Below are 19,042 nucleotides of genomic sequence, written 5' to 3'. Positions count from 1 at the left end.
AGAAGATGCTACCCTCCCCTTATTCCCTGCATTATTGGGCATTTTTTCAGCATGACAATGAATACATTCGTTCTCCCAAGGTGAAAATCCTTCAGTGGGCATGTATTTCACTCAATCTTAACACTCTTGAGCTGCTGTGAGAGATTCTGTAGAGCCGAACTGAGCAAAACTCCACATCGTCCAGGAGTTAAACTCATGTCATGAACTTGTACACTCAGTGCCAAGAAGGGTCAGAGCAGTATACTTTAAGTTCTGGAGGACATACTAAGTAGAATATTATACATTTTCTGAATTAAATCTAGGGTGTACTCATTTCTGCAATCCTTCATTTAAACAAAATTGGCTAATTTACTTATCTTACAGAAAATATTGGCATATATTTTGATGTTTTTATTAAGTATATGTTTAATATGTTTCAATTTTGCCATCTTACCATTAATTATATTAGTGATAATTAAGAAAATATTTTTTTAAATATTTATTCAGAGGGGGTGTACTCATTTATGCTGTGCACTGTATATATATATTAGGGGTGACCCCAAATATTCGAAGATTCGATGCTTCGATAGGAGGAGCCTGATTCGACAACCAATCTCACAGTCGAATATTCGCAGAGGTGTTATGATCATGCCGTTTTGGCTATATGGGGGGTGCTCAAATGTCTGATTTCACAGAACTACCGGTTTTCTCCAAATAAGTTAATATACATATTATGATAATGCTGTAAATAAGAATCTGAAAACAAAAAAGGTTTAAAGAAATATTTTAACGTGCGTGAATAAATCCAACCACCCCTATATTTAAATTAAGTTTCACTTTCCATAATCCGTGACCGACAGAGGAGCATCTTGGCGGCAGGGATTTAAAACTTGAACAAGACTCAAACTGACACAGGCAGAGAGAAAGATCAGGTGGGGTACAAGTGATTTCAAAACATGTCAGCCGGTTTATATTGTGTATATATTATTTATCTGGTATAAGATGCATTTGGTTGCGCTGCAGTAAAGCGCTTCATTGTAGTACTACGGTGATTATCTCTTAAGTGCGCAACGCGAGCAGGACAAACAACAATGCAGAATATTAATAACTATGACTGGGACTGTCATATGCATAACATTATAATGAGAACACTATTATAATAAAACGCTGTGAAGTTTTAGAGTTTAGTTGCCTTGTTTCTGCACGTTGTTGCGTGAAGAACGCCTCCACAAAATGAGCTCATTCAGAGCCGCTCAAGCACGTTCATGTGCATTCGGGGCATTTTGTGCACATAGCCTATAAGTCCAAAAATTAACATCATGTTGTATAAATAGCGAAGCTTATTCTATATGAGATAAATTAGTTAAATCCCATTGATTAAAAACCTGCAATCAAATGCTTCATTCTACTGATCAAAACAGAAATGCAGGACATTAATAACTATCATATATATAATGTTATAATGAGAGCACTATTGTAAAAAGTGTTGTGAATTCTTAGGGTTTCGCTGACGTTTAATGTTAACTACCTTTTAATCAAAACATTATTAATCTGCGAGGCGTCCATTACACATTTACCCTGTGCTTCGGTATTCATTGCTGTCGAATGTCTGACTTGACTCTTGGTGATGTATTTTGCCCCCCCCCAAAAAAAAAGCTATCCAATGCGTTGTGATTGGCCCACTACCTCAAGCGTGTGACGGAAATGTTACGTCCCTCACCATACTGTGATGGCGTGTCCGGCCAGAGCGACGAGACAACAACATTAAAACCCATTACAAACGAGGCATTTGTTGCATCCAGTGGGGACATAATTAATTATTATAATGACTTATACTGTCTTTTTATGCGTTGCGTTGCATTGTATCGCGCCGCGTAAACATAAAACTCTGTCTGCATTTGTGATCGGAGAAATGACGAACAACAAGCACTACTCTACACTGCTCAAAACTTGCGTTTGAATCATCAGTGGCAAATCCTTTAAATATGAAAACGTACTTACAGTCTGTGAGTCAGAACAGCCGGCATTGTAGTCTACTCTACCAGGATCAGGAAACAGTCCTCCATAAAATGTGCTGCACACATCTGAATATTTGGGTTGAACTGTTCTGGAAAAGTGTTGTAAATACAACGTAACCACTGATTTCTAGTCGTGTCCTCTTTTGGAAGACCAAACAAAGTAGTTTCGGTTTCACAACGAAAAACACAGCGGACTAGCATGAGGGGAAGCCCCGACTTAGCGTGAGCTGAGGGCGGGCTAGAGTGAGCAGAGGCGGCGGGTCGAGAACGGCAAATGTAAATGGGAATATGTTCTCGTTTCCACATGCTCGCAAAACCCTTGAGCAGATATGTGCTTGCAGCATCAAAGCAGAACTTGTGTCTGGTGACAGAGGAAGGCACTGGCGGATGGGTCTGACTGACAGATATCACTACAGTAGGCTGCTATCGCACGGAGGTTTCCGGAGTTGAGCTTGATCGGTCTGTCATTCCATCGCGCAATGAAGGATCAAAACTACTCCGAAGAAGTTACAAAAATACTGGAGGAGGCCCCTTCTGCTCGCAAAGCACTTTTAGACAACTACAACAATTTATACAAAGTAGCGGACTACTGCGAGAGCAACTACCTGCAGGTAAGACACTCACACGAGCTCGAGCAGCTTCACATCCCTCACACAGATTCAATCTGAGACCGGTAGGGAAAAGATGAGACGTGTAATTTACTAAACAAGAATTTAATTATTTAATAGTATACTTGAGTGATACGTCTGTGCATTGAGCACAGAATGCGTTTTTGCATTTCCACTGCGCTGCTTTTCTATAGTTTTCCATGTACACACGTCTATGCAGAAATCAGTTTTTACAGTCAGTATGCAAACAGTAGCCTACTCAAATGTGTTATTAAAGGTAAATGCCACACAGGTTGGTGTATTTATTGTCCTTAGGGGGAGTCCCTCAGTAGGCTACATTCTTATTGACTTTACCGCTTTGTAAAACTTCAGATTAAACAGACTATAACAGCGGAACTCACAGTTTGGTCTCAGCTCACACTCATGCTACTATTTATGAGACTGCTGTTCAATATAAATATACTTTTGTACAGCATTCAGGAAGAAAGGCACACAAGTGAGAAGATAAAGCATCTGACTCGAACCTTGTGTGAGGTCAAGTTTTTTTCGTTTTTTTCCGTTGCATGCTCCCCACAAATACAGCAAAACCAGAAATTGCCTGTCAGCGGATTAAACAACAGAAATGGCATAGTAAACGTTAAATAATGTCTTCATGAAAATGTAAAAATGCTCAAAGGTTTGCTTGAGGAATAAGCTTAAGCCTTAAAGTATAGTTAATATCATTGACACAGTATAAAACAATAGAAGTCCATGAAAAGACGAACAACAAATGAAAATGACTGTGTGTAGCAAAAACGCTTGTGTACTTGTACACAAAAAGTTTGTTCCCTTTTCTTCTAGCTGCAGGATGTTAAGGGCATGTATCACATGCAACACCATGACAGCTAGTATTAATGTACATTAAGATGAAGTTGGTTGAAACATGCTTTCATATGTCATCTGTGTTTAACGGTTTAATTAAAGGATGTTTCTAATTCTGCAGTCTGGAAATGACCCCACCAAAGCCCTGGAGGAGACCAAGGCCTTCACTACTCAGTCCTTGGCTAGTGTGGCTTATCAGATTAGCTCTATGGCCACCAATGTGCTCAAGCTTCTGGATGCACAGACCCTGCAGCTCCGCAAGATAGAGTCCTCCATCAACCAGATCGAACAGGTATCAGCCCCATTCCTCTTTGTCTTGTAGGGAAACTGGAATATGCAGTCAGATGTTTTGAGATACTTGGAATATGTTTGTTATTTTTTGATCATATTACCACAACATGGTCATTTTAATCAGTGTAAAGTAGTTCAGTCTTATCATGTAGACACCACAATGTCGTCTTTCATTTCATGAAAAATGGAAGTTGTCCTTCAGATACACTGAATTTAGCAGTTTTTCATGTGCTGGTTCCTTATTTCCCTTAGTAATTGAATACTGGTACAATTCATTTTAATTTTGCTGTACGTCACCACCAAATGTTTATCACATTGACAGATGGCTTTATAAAAAAAATTGACTTCAACATTTGAATTAATTCCACCACAGCCCATAAAGTAAAGAATAAATGATTAAATATAATAAAAAAAATATAAACATTAAATACAAATTAATTTTTTATTAAAACTAATGTGATGTAGGTATAACACTTCAAAACTATATTTGCAGCATTTATGTACATTTCTTTCCATTTCCATTTTAATTCTGTTTTTAAATTTTAGTTTCAAATTACAATTCTGCATCCTAGGTATATAAGATGCCTATAATTTCATTTAGAAGGTGATAAGACTTCTAAATGATAATGATTATGACCTTCAGTTTTGTGATACATTTTAGGTGAACAAGAATCTGTGAAGGGTTTCGAAAAAGCCTCAATTATTCCTAAAAGAGAAAATAGCATGACTGTAAAATTAAAAGCTGTTACTACTGTTAAGTGGATAAGGACAGAGTACTGTTGTAAAAATGTCCCAAAGCTCAGTGTAGGTAGTCACTGCTTGGGGCCCCCTGTCACCCGGGTGATAATACTCTGTGCCACCACGGCCCCCTCCTTCCCCCCTCGATTCCCTTGGCTCCTCTCACTCCAGCACAGCATTCCAGCGCGCTCCGTGCCCAGCCTGCCTAACCAGGTCACCTGAGGCAGGGCTAAAGCGGGGGTAAGCCAGATCCCAGACTTGGAATGAAAGGGCCACTGTTCTCTCGCTCAGAAACAAAGTTTGAACCCTGATTGATGTTCTCCATTGTCTGCCCTGTGCCCAGGAAGAGCTGTAACAAGCAGGCCTGGAATAATAGTGATCCTTCTCACTCTATTTGAGGGCTCACAGAGGAACACCAGACTGGTGTTTCAGGAAGTATCTAATGTCTTAGCAACAACATCAGTTCCTCCTACATGACAAACTAAACTTTTATCGAGGGAGTTGATTCCATTGGAACAGCATAAACGGCTATGAGCTTAATGTTGTGGTGGATGTAAATACTAGATTAAGCTCAAGGTTGCTTAATAGCATTCTTGTTTTTAGAATGCATATTAGTAGCTAACTGCATTGTGAACTAATAGATGGTTAATAAAATACATGTAAACATATTACATTTAATATTACTTAATAAATTAATAAAAAATGAATGTGAATACATAGCATTTAATTTTATGTTTAATGTTAATCATTTATCAAAAACAATAATTTATCAGTCATTGTTGCCTAGAACTACTTTAGCTCTGCGTTTCCTGAAAAATAAATGTACACCTTAGAAAAGGTTCCTCAAATCTTGCCCTGGAGGGCCAATGCGCTGCAGAGTTTAGCTCCAACCCTGACCAAACTCACCTACCTGTGATTTTCTAATGATCCTGAAGACATTGATCAGCTTGCTCAGGTGTGTTTGATTAGGGTTAGAGCTAAACTCTACAGGAAAGTGGATCTCGTGGGCCAGATTTGAGGATCCCTGCCTTAGAACATTCATCAACAATCAGAATCAAACATTCAGCAGCCCCGTAATATGTGACCCTGGACCACAAAACCAGTTTTAAGTCGCTGGGGGATATTTGTAGCAATAGCCAAAAAAAACATTGTATGGGTCAAAATTATAGATTTTTCTTTTATGCCAAAAATCATTAGGATATTAAGTAAAGATCATGTTCCATGAAGATATTTAGCAAATTTCCTACTGTAAATATATCAAAACTTAATTTTTGATTAGTAATATGCATAGCTAAGAACTTAGCTTTTTTTTTTTTTTTGCACCCTCAGATTCCAGATATTCAAATAGTTGTATCACGACCTAATATTGTCCTATCCTAACAAACCATATATCAATGGATTTTGAAAAATGTTGAAAAATTTAAAAATTGACCAGGGTCCAGGGTCACATATAATAAAAACATATTTTACTGCAGAATGTTGCAAAGACAGGAATCAGGTTTATCATCTCTCTTTTAATGAGCGATGATAGTGTGGCATGTAGATTGGGAATATTTATTCATTTTAATGTCAAAAATTGTTTCCTGTATTGTCATTTCCCCCCCCAATATCTGTACTTTTATACAGACAGTGGACATGCACAGGGAGAAGGTAGCCCGCAGAGAGATCGGCGCTTTCACCGTTGCCAAGAGGGTTCCACACAGTCATAAGATTGTCCCCCCAGCGAAAAATAAAGAAGCCAAGATCAAGTACTCCCGCGCACCCATCTCTTTCTCTAGCCTGGACTCAGTTGGCCATGGCATGAAGGTGAGCACACATATAATTTCATGAAGTGGGTACAGAGCATGGTTAGCTCTCCAGATTGTGGTGCCAAAGGTATGCAGTGAGGCGCTAGAATGTTACACTGAGTTATTTAACAGTGCTTTCCCCATTAAATACTCATGTGCATTTTTGTATTATCCAAACATTCAATACAATTAGATCGGATTTATTTATTTCATGCTTGCTGCTTGCCATACTTCACTAATCAATGTTTTAACATCATAAATATGCAAATAAGAATGTTAACCCAGTGTGATTGTACACAATTGTACAGTGTAAAATCTACGCAGGATTATTTAGTAGCCTAGGGTAAAATACAAAATGGAACAAGATACGGCAGGATTACCCAGTGACCAGATTTACAATGACTCTGGATTAACAATTAAAAATTTGACATTTTAAGAAATACAATTTTAGCTGTTTCATCATCTAACTTTTAATTTCTTCCCTTCACAAAAAGTAAGATTCGATGTTTGTTTAGCTTTTGTTAGTTTTGTCATACCCGACCACATCCTGTTATATAGCAGTTAGTCTGACATCAATTAACCGTGCACATACACTCAGAGCAGCGGCACATTCAGATCACTCTTTTTCCTGCGTCCTCTACACTCTTCTTTTCCCTCAAACACACACACACACAGTTGGCTGGCTACCAGCCACTAAGCAGCGTGGGAAAAGCAGCGACTCATTCATTGGTGCTACCCATGTTTAGCTAGCTCACTGATACCCCGCTAGGTCCATATAGCAGTAAGCAGACAAACAAACACAAAGCTTCAAGAATTTCACAGGAATGCACTTGTCAGGCTTGCGGGTACATTGGCACAAAGCCACAGAAGACTGTTGAAGCACACATTTATATTAAGTCTATCACGTAGCACACACACACACACACACACACACACCAAGACTTAACACATTGCATGCACTCGCAAGCAAACACTCATTTTTACATGTTGATATGCTTGTAGAAGGTAGATTTTCATGTGAAATGTTATTGTTTTAATTATAAATTGATTATATACACTACATCAGTGTAAGTTTTTAAGAAATTAATACTCCTCTCTTCAGCAAGAATAAAAGACAGACATTTACAGTATTACACAGTGTTACAGTTGTAACTTTTTTCTATCTCAAATAAATGCTGTTTTTTAAACATTCTGTTAAATTAAGCAGCACACCTTTGATAATAATTGATAATAACTTTGATGATAATAATAATAAATGTTTCTTGGGCAGAGAATCAGTATATTAGAATGATTTCTGAAGGATCATTTGACACTGAAGACTGGAGTAATGATGCTGAAAATTCAGCTTTGCCATCACTGGAATAAATTGCATTTGAAAATATATTAAACTGGAAAACAGTGATTTAATTTTTTTTAAATAATATTTCACAATATTACTGTTTTTACTGTATTTTGACCAAATAAATGCAGCCTTGACGAGCGTAAAATACTTCTTACAGAAACATTTGAAAAAAACTTTTGGAGATGTAAATATATATTTATTCATTTTATGTTTGACTGTAAAGCCGTATAAAGTGTGTGATTTCTGTGCTACCAGTTTCATTAAAAAGTATTACAAAAATAATGATGAATTATTTCAGACAGGTTCCCTGAACACTACCCACTGGTCAGTCAAACAGATTGCTTGAGCCAGTGTTGCTGTGTAGATTTGCTCAAACAAACAGCAATGAATTGATAGCACCACTGAGCCACAGTGTTTACACTTTTTGGGGTAATTAGCCAGAAAATATAGTTTATGGAGTCCTGGAATAAATGTGCAGTTACTTTGTTTTCAATATATTCTGCATTCTCAGAAAAACACAGTAAACATGAGAGGTTGGCTAATGCTAATAGAAAAGAGTCAGGGTGGTCAGTCTTTAGTTTGTTTGGATATTATAACTTAGTTACTTGTATCCAAAAAACACTAATCTGCAGATTTGATGTTTTCAGGATTCTGGCCAGCCGCAGTTAAAAACAGCTACCATGACACGGAGCGGCAGCACGCTGAGGTACGTCTAGTGCTGTTCACACAGGACGAGATTATTAGATATTATAGTATTTATTAATATTTTGAATTAGCTTTTATTTTTACATTTTCAGTTTTAATTTGAGTCATTTTGCTAGGTTCGTTTGTCATTTTGAGTTTTTTTTTTAAATATTTTCATTGAGGTTTATTTTTATTAAATTTAAATTTTTAGTCATTTTAGTACTGATTTTGAGTTAGTTGTGAAGGCAACATTAAGTTCTAATATTTTTATTTTATTTCAGCTTTATTTCAGTTAATGAAAGTGATTCTCAATAGTTTTAGTTAACAATAAAACAAAAAATTTTATCTGTTTTAATATGTGCCATTCTGTGACCACTGCAAAGTGTCTGGCTATTTTTTTCAGCATCTTGTGCCATGAGTGCTGTGATGCTGGTTACATTTAAAAACATATCTCGAGACATTTGCACGTTTTCATTCTGTTATGCAGTATCTACAGCTATCCTGTGTTTATTCATCACCTGCTGCCCACATGACCACTGCTACCCTATGATTAACTGTAATGTAGTCATCACTTCTCTTTTTATTCTGGATTAGATCCTCCACCAAAAATGTCTTGTTCATTAAAAAAAAACTAATGAAATCAGACATTACTCATATCAACCCCATATGTCTCAGGCTTCTGTTCCTCTTCCTTCTCAGTTATAGGGCCTTTCTCCAGGAAGTGATTTTAGTTTTGTTCTACCCACTTCCCCACTTTACACTGCCTGAAAGCAACATGGTTTGCATTGCGGTAACTTTAGTTTCTCAGCATGAGCACTTGAGTCATGCACCTGTCTTTTTAGAGCAAAGTGTCCTAAGTGGCTTTCTGCATGAAATTCAGAAGTACATGCCTAATATTAACTGTCTGACACCTCAATATGTGTTTCTGTGTCTGTATGTTGATTAAGTCGAGGCAGCCGTCCACCCGAGCCTGTCCAGTGTCCTGTGGCACCCACTCTCTCTCATGGAGCATCCCTTACCTCACTTAATGACAAGTCTATTGCGTAAGAGCACAGAAAGTGTTTTATAATTTCTGATTATAATTCTAACATAACATTTATATCACTTGTCATAACTGGATTTCTTCCGTCGCTGCAGTTCGAGCTTCAGTAAAGCCGTGCCGCCTCCTGTAGTGCCCAGCTGGCCCACCAGCCCTGATGTTGACATCATCAGCACGCTGCTGGATGAAGGACCACCCCCTCCACCCCCACTGATGGAGGCAGAGGGCGAACAAGATCATGGACAGGAGACTGGTCTACCTCCACCTCCACCTCCACCACCTCCTCCCCTTGACTGTACCAACATCCCCCCGCCCCCTCCAGTGAATACACCTGAGCCCAGGAGCCTGATGACAATACCACCTCCTCCACCAGCTCCACCTCTTGAAACAGGTTAGTTTGTGCCAGAAGATTTCAGCGTCATCCTATAACACGGCAGGTCATTGAAAGGTGGTTAGGAGGAGGTTACAACGCATGCCAGCTAGATGTGACGTGTTAAATCAAGGTATGATAAAGTTTTTGTCCTAACCTGCTCTTCATCTACTGACTAAACTATCAAATTTTTGGAGTCTAAGATTTTTTTTAATGTTTCACCAAGGCTGGATTTGTTGCATTTATTTGGTCAGAAATAATGTAAAGACAGTAATATTGTGAAATATGATTACAATTTAAAATAACTGTTTTCTATTTTAATGTGTTTTAAATTTATTCCAGTGATGGAAAAACTGAATTTTCAGCATCATTACTCCAGTCTTCAGTGTCACATGATCCTTCAGAAATCATTCTAATTTGCTGATTTGCTGCTCAAGAAACATTTATTATTATTATCAATGTTAAAAAAACAATAGAACAATAGAAACCATGCTACTTTTTTTTCCAGGATTCCTTGATAAATATAAAAAGAACAACATTTATTTAAAATAGAAATCTTTTGTAATATTAAAGTTGTCTTTACAGTCTTTTGTGATCAATTTGATGCGTCGTTGCTGAATAAAAGTATAAATTTATTTTAAATACAGTGGGGAAAAAAAGTATTTAGTCAGCCACCAATTGTGCAAGTTCTCCCACTTAAAAAGATGAGAGAGGCCTGTAATTTTCATCATAGGTATACCTCAACTATGAGAGACAAAATGAGAAGAAAAAATCCAGAAAATCACATTGTAGGATTTTTAAAGAATTTATTTGCAAATTATGGTGGAAAATAAGTATTTGGTCAATAACAAAATTTCATCTCAATACTTTGTTATATACCCTTTGTTGGCAATGACAGAGGTCAAACGTTTTCTGTAAGTCTTCACAAGGTTTTCACACACTGTTGCTGGTATTTTGGCCCATTCCTCCATGCAGATCTCCTCTAGAGCAGTAATGTTTTGGGGCTGTCGCTGGGCAACACGGATTTTCAACTCCCTCCAAAGATTTTCTATGGGGTTGAGATCTAGAGACTGGCTAGGCCACTCCAGGACCTTGAAATGCTTCTTACGAAGCCACTCCTTCGTTGCCCGGGCGGTGTGTTTGGGATCATTGTCATGCTGAAAGACCCAGCCACGTTTCATCTTCAATGCCCTTGCTGATGGAAGGAGGTTTTCACTCAAAATCTCACGATACATGGCCCCATTCATTCGTTCGTTTACACGGATCAGTCGTCCTGGTCCCTTTGCAGAAAAACAGCCCCAAAGCATGATGCTTCCACCCCCATGCTTCACAGTAGGGTCTTGTATGTCTTCCATTTTCTAATAATTGCTCCCACAGTTGATTTCTTCACACCAAGCTGCTTACCTATTGCAGATTCAGTCTTCCCAGCCTGGTGCAGGTCTACAATTTTGTTTCTGGTGTCCTTTGACAGCTCTTTGGTCGTGGCCATGGTGGAGTTTGGAGTGTGACTGTTTGAGGCTGTGGACAGGTGTCTTTTATACTGATAACGAGTTCAAACAGATAATTAATGAAGAACTCACTATTTGTATAGAGTCTATTAATTAATAGACTCTATACAAATAGTGAGTTCTTCATTAATTGTCACTGTAATTAACTTAATTATTTTTGTTTAATTAGCTTATATGTAAAGAGTTATATAATGCTTTCTTAACTTATTAAGCATAAATTGTTCTCACTTTAGATTAGGTCACGGAAAATGGGAAAATGTCATTAATTAAGTGCTTTTAACAAACCTTTACCTTTACTTTTACTTTTACATACAGTATATGTGTGTGTGTGTAAATATATATATATACACTGTATATGTGTGTATATACAGACTTAATGATTGGCTCAAAAAGCCTCATTTATACAGTTTTTCACATATATTAACATTTCAAACCGCAATTTAACGTCTGTCACCATCTATATATTCAGCCAATGGGTGTGATTATCATCCAGTACAGTTCAGATGTGTATATCACGTGAAATGTTTAGTTTTATGGTGTTTTCTTAAAGTTTAGATCATTTGGAAAGCTCTGGGGCTTATGATTGGCCGGGTTCCCTATCAGCCTACAGCACTAAACCGCTGATGTATTTGCTGTTTAAGATGTTGTCATGGTAACAGCTGATGAGGGCTGTTGAGTATGTGAGGAGGCCAAATGAAGATAGAAAAAAATCCTAAACTTTGCACCTCTTTTGTATATTCACTACTTCTCACTCAGTGGTGATATTTGAATTCACTTTTTTCTTGATCATTTCTTTTTTAATAAGGATTACTTTATCTTTTGTTGTGTATATAATAAATGTCAATTTAAAGGTCAGTGCCTTAGTGCTCAATGGACTTTCACAGATATTTTGTGATGGGTAGTTTGGGGGGGCGGACGTTTTTTTGAGCTTAAAGGTGCTGAATACAATTTTTTTTGAGACTGTACTAAAGCATAAAAATGCCATATGTTTGCAGAAATTTAGGAAACATGCTAAGTTCTCATAATTGTTTCTCCAAAAAAAACAATTTTACTGCCAGTTATTCTACTTTCAAATGTGTGTTCCATGTCGGAATGTCAGTTTTTGTTTTGGTCTGTGTGACTCCTACCACTGTCAGTCTACCCAATAGTATTTCAACACCCTGGGTTGCCAGGTGGTGGAAAACACAGCGTATTGCAGCCAATGAAGCAAGCAAATGAAATGGGTGAGAGATTGCAGAATTTACCTGACCTAAAAAGTCTCGGCATCCATCTAAAAAGCTCTGTGACCATAGGCATATTAAAACATGGATAAATCGCAGTGAGGGAGGCTCGTGACCTTTTATTATCAATTGTGCTCGTTCCTGTTTCATGTCCTCAATCTGCATCGAGTCTGAAAAAAGGAGGCGGGAGAAACAACTCTGTCCAATATTTGGAGGACAGGGGAGCCTCTTAAAGAAGAAGTTACAGGTCTGTGAGAGCCAGAAATCTTGCTTGTTTGTAGGTGACCAAATACTTATTTTACCGAGGAATTTACCAATTAATTCTTTAAAAATCCTACAATGTGATTTTCTGGATTTTTTTTCTCATTTTGTCTCTCATAGTTGAGGTATACCTATGATGAAAATTACAGGCCTCTCTCATCTTTTTAAGTGGGAGAACTTGCACAATTGGTGGCTGACTAAATACTTTTTTGCCCCACTGTATATATATATATACATACTGACCCCAAACTTTTAAAAAGTAGTGTAACTGCATTAAACAGCTAAAAAAAGTTATGTATGAGACCAAAAACAAGAAAAAATTATAAACTATCCACAAAAATAAAATATATAAAAAAATAAAGTATGTTCTGTAAGTATAAAGGTTTGTTGTAAGAATACAATCCAGTCAGTAAACATATTTGTACTCTGTAGTGAAGTCAGAGAAAAAGAATCCAATGACAGTAGTTTAAAATAGATAATTCAATAAAGTAATAAAATTGAATAGAGAATTTGTGTCTAGTGGCCGAGGAGAATGGATTTCCTCTACCAGAAGCTCCCAGTGACATGCCTCCTCCACCAGTCCCTGATGGCCTTGATCTTCCGACCCCACCGCCTCTGCCGTGTGACGAGAACATTGAAGGTACAAAAATGCCAAAACAAAAGCACATGTTTGTCTAAAGGTGGTATTTTGTTTTGTATAATGCTTTGTGTGTCGCTTCAAAATGCTCAGTTTGAACGATTACATGTTTGCTTTGTCTTACAGGCAGCTTATCTAGGCTCTTTATCTTGGTGTTGCTGTAGTTTATTTCTGTGAGCTTTTATACTCTTTGCTCTTATTTTCACACTTGTCTCTCTCTTCTCACTCAGCTCCGCACTCTCGCCGCTCACGGGTGCGACGTCATCCTCCTAGCTCTCGCTCGCTGTCTCTGAGGGTCCGCATGGGCCCCAGCGCTCGCTCGCTGTACACGCGCTCGCTTTTTCTGCCTTCTGCTCAATCACGTAAGGCCCCACTTCTTCCTGAGACCTGATTCGTTAAAGCCACCTATCAGATTTCATTGACAGTTTCTCATTTTGTTATCAAATATATTGATACCACGCACCAAAAATAGGTTCTTATTTAGCCATTCATACCGTTCCAAAGACCATTTAGTTTAGTAATTGCATTTTTATTGTTCGGCCTTTAAAAAAATCTCAAATTTGTTCCCTCACACTTCTCTTGATAAACACCTGTCAGTCATGATACCCCCACCCCCTCCATACCCGCCTCCTCTGGCTCCGCCTGCTTCATTCAGCCCATTGTGCAGGATCCCTGCTCGCCTGGAGCACCTGGGTAAGTGAGGCCTCTTTGTGCATTGCTGTCTGATGCTCTTCTCTTCCTTTATATTTGCCACTTCCCCAGTCTGCACTTCAGCAAGTCAAATCAGCACATACTTTGACCTCATATCACACCATCCTACACACAGCAGGACACTCAAACTACATCCTCCGCCAAGTTAGATCTCTCTTTCGAAAACTCAAATGAGTCGAGTGATTTTAAAGGGATAGTTCAGCCAAAAAAATCATGACTGTCATCATTTACTCACCATCATGTCCATACAAACATGTTAGCTGCAAAAAGGACAAAGAAGAACCAAAAAGGCATCATAAAAATAATCCTTGCAACTTATGCACAATATAGGCTGACCTATAAAATAGATCTAAAACAAGAAAAAAAATGATACACTGTACACAAAAAAAATAATAAAAATAGACATATTTGAACGCTGTAGTGGGGTCAGAGGAAAATAAAATAGTACTGGTGCATTATATTCCAAGTCTTCTGAAGCCATATGATAGACTTTTGTTGTCTTTGGTGAACCATCCCTGTGAAGGTGAAGTGTGTAATTTCTAGTGTCAAAAAATGGAATCGCGAAATAACTGCAATAATTATTTTTATTTTATAAAATGAGATATATTGTTATTATTTTCATTGTTTAAGGATCAGTGTGGGCTTCCATATGTTTGAATTTTAATAATTTTCACAATTTTATTTGATGTGGCTTGTGGCACGGAAATTACCCACATCTCCTTCAAACACACTTATGATCATAATGGTGCATTTGCACTTTGCCAGTTTTGTACGTTTATGTTAACTTTGTGTGTCAATGCACATTTAGACCTTGAGATTCCAGCACCGCCCCCATCGCCACCACTGGAATATTTCGACAACTTTGAGGAATTGCCCCCTCTACCTCCCCCCATTGATTACGACATAACTGCACCAGCCGACTATTTGGAGAAAGGTAGGCTCATTTATGTTAACTCATTCAGGTAAAGAATTAGCATTGTGAAAATGACTGTATTGACATCTAAGATGGATCATTTTGTAATGACACATTCAGAACATGAGATATCAAAAATATCTATCGGTACTGATTTTCCATTGTAATTCTTTTTCCTACCAAGTGGTGGCACTATATAACTGCAACACAGGCAAGCCAGGTGACCTGGTATTTCAGGAGGGCGATATCATCTACCTCACCAGCAGGAATGAGGATGGCTGGTGTGAGGGCTTTCTCAATGGAGTAAAGGGATATTTTCCTGGCAACTATGTGGAATCCACCGCTTAACTGGCCATAAGAAGCCAGAATGTCAGTGAATGAATTATTGAGACCTAAGGCACCTTGTATTCGCATTTCTAAAGTGAAACAGTGAAATCAGCTGTATGATTGGAGCTGCTGAAATGCATTTATGTTTCAGTTTTAAAACATTCCAAATGTAATTAACATGCCGACTGATTTCAGCTGAGATGAGTTTGTATTATAAAGTTTACTTTGGTCTTAAATAATGATGATGATAATTGATCTCTCAGGACTTTAAGTTATAATCTTAATGTACAACATATTAAGAAATGTTTTTGTACATTTAGCTGTATTAGATAAGTTCACAAAGTCGTGGAGAATAGTCAATGGTTATTTGTTAATTCAGTGTTTGTTTGAATAGGCTATTGTGCAGAGTAAATAATGAAATAATATATATGTATAATATATTATGCAGATTCCTAATTACAGACCTTTATTACTCATGATAAGTTACATTTACTTGATTCCCTTGCAAATACAGTATTTTCCCCAAACATGTTATGCTCTAGTTTGTGAATTAAATGTAAATGTACACCACAATGGCACATTTCAGACACAATTTATGATACCAAATTACCATTTACAGTCCATAGAATAAATCAACTGTTAATGTAAATGTCTGGGAATTAAGTTAAAATTGTTTTATGTCAATTATAAACGTCCACTCTTTTTGCACCTTATACAAAGCTCGTTTGACATGTTTATTTTACATTTTTGCATTTAGTTATCCAAAGTCATTTACAAAAGAGAAAACAAAAGCAGTTTGTCAAGGAGCCAACAAAATGTATAATATACAATGGCAGGTTTATTTGACTAGATTAGGAGTTAATTCATGGGGAACTGGCTCATCGGCACCAGCAGCCGTATTATTTACTTCATATTTTTTCTCCTTTAGACTGTTGTTTGCTTATTTCTTGTTGGTGAAATATATTAAACTTTACATTATTCTTAAACTTAAATGTGTTTCTCTTTATTTCACATAAATAAAAGGGAAACGTCTGGGGAGATAAAATGTGTATTTGGAGTCAGCACAGCTGTTTTGAACACTGATGTACTCGAGTCACTAGCAGGCATCTTAACTAGATTAAATAGTAAGACTTCCTTGATCAGCTGTCTTTGCCAGAAAGGTCATGTTGGTCCACCAGTTGTACCAAAACCAAAGCCTGGACTTTGCAAGGAAGCTTTCACTTCATCAGGGAGAGGCAATATAATGATATAGGCAATACAATGCCTGTTCTTTAATTATGAGGCAATTGAGGTAAATAAAATCAAATAATGAAGCACATTGTTGCTGGTGCACTCTTTTAGGGGAAAAAAAAAACTGTCACTGGGGTGGTACTTTTTAACAAATTTGTACCTAATTCAATAAATTTGTACCCCCCCAAAAAAAGTACATATTACTACCTAATGTATACATATCTGTACCTAAATCATACATATTGGTACATTTTAAAAGGCTACTGGCCCAGTGACAGCTTTTGTACCTTTTTTCTGAGAGTGTAATAGCTGATATTAATGAAGTACTGCAAAAACAAAATGTCCTGGTACAGGAAACACCTGTGATATAGGTACTGTGTCTTTAAACACCAGTCAGTCACCATAAAAGTGTTCAAACTTCACTATCAGCACTTTAAACCCTCCCTCAGATAAGACTCAGTCTCAAATCAGAGCAGTGCACTCAGCGTCTACTTTATTGCCGTAATCACCTTCTTCGTGTTCTTTGAGGTAAGACTTGTGTTTGTTTTTCAGAGACGTGCTTGAATACTCACTGGGTTTAAGAAATAATTTCACTAACTACATAAAATGTGTATGATGTTCACTTATGCTAGTAGAATATCACCGACATGTGACTGGGCTTGTATAAATATATTGATCTGTAGGCTTTTTGATAGTGTTAAAGGCGTGATTTGTTTTCGACCGCTTAAACGTTTCTATATTTGCAAGGGTTTCTTTTGTTTTGTGATTCTGTGATTCCTTTGTTGGATGGAAAGGGCAGGTGTTGTCTAAATCACATTGCTGGCAAAAACCTACATTGCAGCTGTTGCTTTATGGTGTCAGTAGAAGTGGTTTTTGATGGGTGTTGAAGGGGTGCGTGTAACACAAAAGCATCGCCCTCCTGATCTGCTCTTAACATATAGGTCTACAGCAAGGTGTTCACTAAACTTTACAGAGCCTGGGACAACATTTTAGCCCACTTGGGCCCATTGAGTAAGCTATCCTATATAGATGACCTTTGGTGGCCCTCGGCAATGGCCATGGCTTTCAGTAAATTACAAATCATGAATGGAAGTGAACGGAAAAGCTTTTTCTTCAATAACACCAACATTGCTACTTGGGGTTGTATGTTTTACCATAAAGATACATTTGAACAAAATACTGTACAATAAAAATTTGGTATGAAAGACTCATATTTGATGATTATATCAAGCTTTTGCCCATCCAGTCTGCTATATGATGATGCTTGAGTTAGAGTTGGATAGGCCTACTGAAAACCTCACAGTGAATTCAATATTATATGTATATTAATGATTATAGACTAATAAAATCTGTCATCACCAAATATAATTTATTTACTTACTGACAGAGTTGCTGCTGAATTGGGAATTTCTTCAATGCCATGGAGAGGAGTGATGATTCATATATAGTATATAAGTATGTATACCTGCTCTCAATGCTCTTTTGTGAAATTGAACACACACATGCAGATTTCCGAAACCATACAAATGTACATTATTTTCTGTGTGTGTGGGCGTATGTATGCACACACACACACACACAAAATAATGTACATTTAGTAAACTATCCCCCGGTTTCACAGACATGGCTTAAGGCTAGTCCCAGACTAAAATGCATGTTTGAGCTGTCTCAACTGAAAATATTGTGCTCTGACATATCTTAAAATATGTCAGTTCCATTTTCCAGTTCCAAAAGTCAGATCCATTGTTCTGTCTCAAGATGCACACATGTAATGTTTTCTTCTAAGGCATTTTTATAAAAGCTGCTTAAATATCTTAATTTAACTAAGGCCTAGTCCTGGCTTAAGCTAAGCCCCGTCTGTGAAACCGGGCCAATATGTTGTGGTATATTAGCCTCATATTAAATGACAATTTACAACATAGTAAAAGCTGATGTAAATGGTATTTTCCCACTTTTGGAAAGTTGTGAAAATGCAATAGCTTTTTTTTTAGATCATAAAATGTAAAAATTATATTTTCTTTTATTCTCTTACAGTATCTCACAGAAGTGACAAGGTCTCTAACATCCACCAGCTCCGTGATGTCGTCATGGAGGAGTGGAAGAGGACTCCAGTGGCAACCTGTGAAGCTCTGGTGAACTCCATGCCCAAGAGGGTTAAGGCAGTGCTGGAAAATAATGGTGGCCACACAAAATATTGACACTTTGGGCCCAATTTGGACATTTTCACTTAGGGGTGTACTCACTTTTGTGGCCAGCGGTTTAGACATTAATGGTTGTGTGTGGAGTTATTTTGAGGGGACAGCAAATTTACACTGTTATACAAGCTGTACACTCACTACTTTACATTGTAGCAAAGTGTAATTTCTTCAGTGTTGTCACATGAAAAGATATAATAAAATATTTACAAAAATGTGAGGGGTGTACTCACTTCTGTGAGATACTGTATGTATCTGTAGGTTATTTCCGCATTCGGAACATTTGGAAATGTCCATTCAGTTTCTATCTTCTCTTCATCTGT

At 37.4% G+C, this 19,042-nt stretch overlaps 1 protein-coding gene across 2 annotated transcripts; it reads left to right on the top strand.

Annotated features, from left to right (window-relative positions):
- The first annotated feature begins 2,395 nt into the window (after nucleotides 1–2,395).
- LOC107554140 (abl interactor 1-like) lies at nucleotides 2,396–16,181 on the top strand. 2 transcript variants are annotated; one of them, XM_016236555.1, is made up of 11 exons: nucleotides 2,396–2,608; nucleotides 3,588–3,758; nucleotides 6,122–6,301; nucleotides 8,272–8,330; nucleotides 9,256–9,351; nucleotides 9,446–9,738; nucleotides 13,227–13,346; nucleotides 13,574–13,705; nucleotides 13,941–14,036; nucleotides 14,863–14,988; nucleotides 15,152–16,181. In XM_016236555.1, exons 1-11 carry the CDS (start codon nucleotides 2,477–2,479, stop codon nucleotides 15,313–15,315), a joined length of 1,569 nt encoding a protein of 522 aa, XP_016092041.1. In that variant the 5' UTR covers nucleotides 2,396–2,476; the 3' UTR covers nucleotides 15,316–16,181. The 2 variants fall into 2 exon arrangements, with proteins under 2 accessions (XP_016092041.1, XP_016092042.1); XM_016236556.1 differs by lacking the exons at nucleotides 13,574–13,705; nucleotides 13,941–14,036.
- The last annotated feature ends 2,861 nt before the right edge of the window (nucleotides 16,182–19,042 follow it).

This window comes from Sinocyclocheilus grahami, unplaced genomic scaffold (assembly GCF_001515645.1).
Source record: "Sinocyclocheilus grahami isolate Dianchi unplaced genomic scaffold, SAMN03320097.WGS_v1.1 scaffold491.1, whole genome shotgun sequence".
Classification (NCBI taxonomy): domain Eukaryota; kingdom Metazoa; phylum Chordata; class Actinopteri; order Cypriniformes; family Cyprinidae; genus Sinocyclocheilus; species Sinocyclocheilus grahami.
This window is presented reverse-complemented; position numbering and strand designations above follow the sequence as displayed.

Bases quoted from the DNA above. Each gene is read 5' to 3' on its own strand.
- LOC107554140 (XM_016236555.1), top strand. From the start codon at position 2,477: ATGAAGGATCAAAACTACTCCGAAGAAGTTACAAAAATACTGGAGGAG. The intron at 6,302-8,271 runs GTGAGCACACAT...TGATGTTTTCAG, and splicing joins CAGTTGGCCATGGCATGAAG to GATTCTGGCCAGCCGCAGTT. The intron at 13,347-13,573 runs GTACAAAAATGC...CTTCTCACTCAG, and splicing joins GTGTGACGAGAACATTGAAG to CTCCGCACTCTCGCCGCTCA.